At 35.7% G+C, this 5,966-nt stretch overlaps 1 protein-coding gene across 1 annotated transcript in view; it reads left to right on the top strand.

The window, feature by feature from the left end:
• LOC129568134 (MYND-type zinc finger-containing chromatin reader Zmynd8-like) overlaps nucleotides 1-4,791 on the top strand; it is a 5,392-nt gene extending 601 nt beyond the window's left edge. The window contains exons 1-4 of the mRNA XM_055445702.1: nucleotides 1-2,874; nucleotides 2,956-3,118; nucleotides 3,424-3,779; nucleotides 3,886-4,791. The exon at nucleotides 1-2,874 is cut by the window's left edge and continues 601 nt beyond it. Coding sequence (XP_055301677.1) covers nucleotides 2,728-2,874; nucleotides 2,956-3,118; nucleotides 3,424-3,779; nucleotides 3,886-4,791 — 1,572 coding nt within the window. The 5' untranslated portion in view covers nucleotides 1-2,727. The remainder of the gene's footprint in view (nucleotides 2,875-2,955; nucleotides 3,119-3,423; nucleotides 3,780-3,885) is intronic.
• The last annotated feature ends 1,175 nt before the right edge of the window (nucleotides 4,792-5,966 follow it).

Genomic DNA, 5,966 nt, shown 5'->3' with positions numbered 1-5,966 from the left:
TTCGAAAGTTGGCCGTGAAGCACAGTGGCTTCATCGATCAAAAATTCTTCGGCTATTTGTTTGACAAACGCGTTTTGGAGCTCGAAACTTTGTCGATCAAGTGCAAAGATGGGATTTTCCATGATAAAGTGAACAAATCGGATCATGTTGTTTTTGATGAATTGAAAAGTTTTTCGTTAGAAAGTGGCACACCGTATTTGTACTCGCGAGGTCCACCGCCATTGATATTCAATCAACTTGATAACTTGAAATTGAAGGGATTTTGCCGATTGTCCACAGATTGGATTCAATTTATCATCCGGAACAAAAACCTCACCAAATTGAAACTCTACTGCACTCCATTCTTTTGCTATCATTACTCTTGGCCGGCACCTGAAGTGACCAACGAACAATTTCTGAAAATCGCCAAAACAATGACCAATTTGAAATTGCTAGTGATTGACGCTAATCTCATTGAAATCCAATATTTTATACCGGAATTTTTGTCCGAATTCAAATCATTAATGGAATTACGCATTTTTTGGGACGATCAATTAGATACCAAAATTCCAGTCAAAAAAGTACTCGAAGAAAAGGCCATGGAAGTGCACTATGAATGGGACTTTTATACACGATCACGACGTGCCGCTTTTATTCGGAAACATTCCAAACATGATTTTTCTGATTTTTTCAAAGCATTTTGATTTTAAATCCATTCCTATGTCTCATATTCGGTCTTCTCATTCGAAACTTTTAACTTTGTTTCAAAATTCAAAACTTGAACAGATGACAAAACGAGCCGTCAAAGGGATGCTACTAAATATTCAAACGTTTCAAAATGCACTCACCAATTATTCGAAAATTCGCTAAAGATTTTAAGTAGAATAACAAACAACGAAACAACAAAGAACAGTTGAGATCATAACATAAGAATCAATCTAACAGCTGAAACTAGGGAAAACATAAATTTCATTTTTTTAGTTTGAAAATAGAAATTGAAACATAATTTTGTATGTATTGTAATTCAATTTTGGTTTGATACTCATCATTTTATTACGAAAACATTAAAATTAATTTCATTTTTTCATTGATTCCAATGTAAATTAGTTCGAACGATTAAAAAACGATCATTTCGAATTAACAAAAATTAAGTTAAAAAAAAAACAATTTCAAAATAAAATGACTGCGTATAATTCTCATTTTAAAGGTATTTGATCATATTTTATTCACATACAATTAAAATGGAATAACAATTTGCAGTAGAATAAATTTTTTGCTGAATTCGAATGACAAAAATGAGAAGATAAAAATTAGGAAATAAAATTCAAAAAAAAATCATTAGGAAAAAGAAATATTTTCTAATGTTTTACCAGCCTTAACACATATTTAGTCAATTAAATTGAAAATTATCATTAGAAAAATATTGAAAAATATATACCATTTTGTTCAAAATAAATTGTCCTATTTGAATGAAGTGTCTGTGATTAAGACTTAATAGCGAATACAAACAATGCATTGATCAAAATGGGCCTTACGAAGGCAATATATTCCATTGATTGGATCTTTTTATATAAAGGCAAAAACTTGATAATGGCAAATTAGGGTCTGTGATTGATTTGATGGGTAAAAAAATGATCTTGTCAGGTCGATTAAAAATAAATATGAAATCATTTGATCGCTGCAAATTGAAATACTTGAAAAAATTAAAAATTCAACAGACTTTTTTAAAATGCAACTCAATGAAATGGAATATACACCTCTGTCAGACCAGAAAAAACGTACATCCGTGCAAAAATGTACGTGTGACATTTGGGAATAAGTAATTTATTACAAAAATTTTAACGATTTTTCTTCTATTTTTTATTTTTTTTAAAACTCTAAAAAGAACATTTTCTATTCAGAATTGTTACTTTATCAGAACTTCCATGCCAACCAAAACTGTCCACTTCCGTGTCAATACTTTATTTCATAATTGAATCTGTTTTGAAAGGATTAAAATCAATCATGAAAAACATCGACACAATCTGAGTGTGTTCTTTAAATCAGAGCGGGTCGAAAAACCGAACTTTATATGGACGAACAAGTGGAAAGTTACACGAACTTCCAAAACTCTAACAAAATCCAAGGTCAAATTCGAATTTTTGAATTTTAATCAACGCACACTGATTAACTTAAATGCAAAACTGTTGAAATCAAGTGAATAAAACGTTTGAACTAATTAAATTTTCAAAAAGCATTGAATAAGACGAACAACTTCTGAAAATGCGACTTTTGCAACGGTGCGATTAAGTTATTTTCTCCTCAACATTTCAACTTCATTGACAGAATCGACAAATTAAGGTGGTAATCGAAAGAGTTTTGATTATTCACAAAAATGTCCAAACAATCAGACCGAAAATATCTGTCAAAAACCATAAAACAGTAATATTTCAACGACTAAAATACTTCATATATATGAAATGGATAAATAAATTTATCCAAGGAATAATTTATTATTCAGCATTTGTGTAACGATGACAATTGATTTGAATTGGCTTCACTTTCAATTAATTGTATTGAACTCACTCACCGCGCTGAGAGTCGATCTCAACTGTCACTTGACCGTACCAACTTTGTTTGCACATCGATTTCACTGTCTGCACATGTTTTGTTTACGGTTCTTCCAATTGGTTTCAAGTATTTTGCAATAAAAATCGCTTTCGAATCACAATTTTCCCAAATTTTTTCGTCAAAATTCGGTTTTCCATCATGAAATATGCAAAGAAAGTGAAAAACAGTGCAAATCAGATGAATAACAATCGGAAAACACAAGACCAAGCCGAACCAAGTGTCATTCATTCCAAACAGAAAAAATTGCTGCGGTATAGTTTCAGCCAAATTTTCGCTGCAGGAAAAGTAAGTAGATAATTAGTTCATATGAAAGTGAATGAATGGTTTTAAAGGAGCAAAATATTAAATGGCTTTATTTGAATACAGTTCAGATGCTTGGTAAATCCGCTAACCACATCGGATCCATCGATGAACACAATTGGTTTGAACGGAATCTATGACAAGTTCGACGAAGACAACTACACACACTTTGAAGAGTTCATGGACGATATCTTTGCAGTGGCTCGTGAATATTCTACTCATTTGCCAAGTAAGTGGCCTGAGCTGTGGCATTTTGATACATTTTGGTGGTTGATTTGATTAAAATGGACAAAAGTCGTATCCAATTTTGGTTTAATGGATTTTTTGTTTAACTTTGGACTAAGTCTTTGGCGTTTAATTTGGTTGAAGTTATGACTTTGAAGTTTTATGGTTTTTTGTTTGTTTGCAATTTTATGGAAAATGCCATAATGCATCAGGTTTCATGCATAAATTACTCAATTTCTTAGTGAAATTGACTCGAAATACTGATGTTGACTAATTGAATCATTGACATTTATTCATGTGTTTCTGTAGCCGACATCAATGTGCAGCACGCAGTCCATTCACTCCTAGAACAGTGTCAACGCGATGTCAAAAGTATCAAAACATGCACCGATTGTTTTGCGTATTGGATGCATGATCATGACGATTATTTCACTCGTGTGTGTACCACTCCGCATTTGCTGGTCTATGCCAAAATGACCGGCTACCCAAATTGGCCGGCTAAGTTGATGTCAATCGATGGATGTAAGGCGAACGTTGAATTTTTTGGTGATCACACACAGAACGACGTATCACTTGCAAATTGTTTCCTGTATTCGGAACAGTTTCAAGGCAAATCTCCGAAGAATTTTGAACAATTGAAAGAGGACCTCGACAAAGCTACCAAGGTAATTTGACTCATGGGTTTCAATGGAAATTTCAAAATATCCCTATGTTTTTTTTTGGTGGAAAGTTTATATAATCGTTTCATTCGAAAATTCATTTTGTCCACAGGAACTCAAGCTTCACATCGAAAAAGTTAAAAACAAGTTTGGCTCATTCCATCCGGCTAAAGGCAAAGTGGCTTTGAAAGGTCGTGACTTGAAGCAGGAACTGATGAGCATGTTCCCGGGCGCTTTTATGGAGAAAGCAACACCACCAGTCTCTGAAGAGTCATCATCGGACGAAGCCGACGAGAATGACGAGGGCAATGGTAGCCATGACAAGTCTCAAGAGGAAGAAGAAGAAGAAGAAGAAGAAGAAGGAGACGATAATTATGCTGAATCGATGGCTCAAGCAGTTATTGACCATATCGTTGAATCAACGACTGATAATTATGAAGTGACTACAGTCGTGTCATCGCTTGAGCTCACATCAGAAGCGGCTCTGGCAGAGAGAAGATCAAACAAATCAGATAGTTCCAAAGAACACTCAGCTGAGGTCGAAGAAAATGGCGACAATCATGACGAAAAAACTCAACAAGAAGACGAAAATCTCGATGAACCATTGGCTGTCAGCACTGAACTGCTAGCCAACAAGACGTCACATGAACTCAAGGTTGCGAACACTTTCAAGAAAAGTGCACCGACAGCCACTGAGCGTGAAGAAGGTACGGCATCAGTTGTGGACAAGGAATTTCTCGACTTATCATTGGAAGAAGAAGAAGACATTGAGATGTTATCATCTGATGAAGAGGCACCATCGAAAAAGGACGAAAGTCAAGCCAGTCGAAAACGTCAACGAAACGATGCTGAGCAGCCAGAAAAGGCCGTCAAATCGGTACCAACGAAAAGACTTCGGTTTAACGAAGTTGTTGTTACGGTGTCGGAAAATGGTGACAGAGCTCAAGAAAATATACCCAGTGCGTCGGTTTCGATGGAAAAACTAACAAGATTGAAATTGCTTAAGGCGATTCAGTAGTGTGAGCAAGAAATCAAAGAATTGGAACGCGATATTACAATCATCAAGAACAAACCGACATGTTCCACATGCAAAATCGCAAAATTGAAGATTCGATTTTGTTGTGAATCGTTTGTTACAGATGTTGCACGGCAACGGCCTCTCGCCAGTATGCGTCAACATATGCGTCTTCAAGTGGCCTGGTCATGGTGCAACATAATCACATGAAGGGCATTTGTGCAGTTTGTTGGTCTTTTTTGCCGCAGACTGCTTTCTATTTGCAGCACTGATCACCGCTTTGGCTCTGCCTTTCAATTCAATGCCCATTATCTTTGACATTCCAATCGATGACACTGGCGCCGCTGCATTACCTTTCTTCACTGTGTTTCCCTTTGATGTTTCGTTCCCATCTGATTGCTTGCTCTCTTTTGGCTTCGATTCAATCTTGCTGTTGGATTCAGCTTCAATTTTGAGCTCCACTTTCACATGCGTTGCATACAAATCCTCGATGCTTGGCTCGTTGTTTGCTCTATCGACACCGAGTTCAACTGCTGATTCACTGTAGCTTGGTCTTGGCATCGACACCATAGGTACTTCGGCATGATCTTCTGCTTCCCCTTTGATAATGGGCTCCTGTCTTACCTCCACTGGTTCTTCTTTTATATCAAACGTCTCCCCATCATCACCGATTGCATTGGTCAGAACCACTCGTTTGGGCTGAGCCTCACCATCCCAGTCAATATTATCCATTGTGCCCAGAAATGCTATAAATCACAATGGAACAATCCAAAATTAGTGAACATGAAGTCAATTTTGACATTTAGAAAGAATTTTTCCATTGAAAATGGAGAAAAAAGCCACTAGAAAGCTTGATAGGTAAGACAAATGGAATTTAAGAAGAATTACCTTTTTAATTTCATACAAAGTTGTTTTTTGCACACATTTGAGGTTATGGTTAACAGGTTCCGCCCAGAATATTGGTTTTGATGTAGTCGAAATTATTGTTTTTATTTAAATGAATCGTGAAAATTGAAAAGCCCAATGAAAATGGGCCAAAGAATAGCTCCAATCAAACAAACTCCACGATTGGAAACAGAAGAAAGAACTTTTTTTATCACCAAAATTTTTTTGCACAATATTCCGATGCTACTGATACTACACTTGGATACGTTTTCATACAATGAGGTTGAAGTCAA

This window comes from Sitodiplosis mosellana, unplaced genomic scaffold, assembly GCF_009176505.1.
Source record: "Sitodiplosis mosellana isolate CC-2019 unplaced genomic scaffold, AAFC_SMos_1.0 Smas_scaffold_17, whole genome shotgun sequence".
NCBI classification, from domain to species: Eukaryota; Metazoa; Arthropoda; class Insecta; order Diptera; family Cecidomyiidae; genus Sitodiplosis; species Sitodiplosis mosellana.
This window is presented reverse-complemented; position numbering and strand designations above follow the sequence as displayed.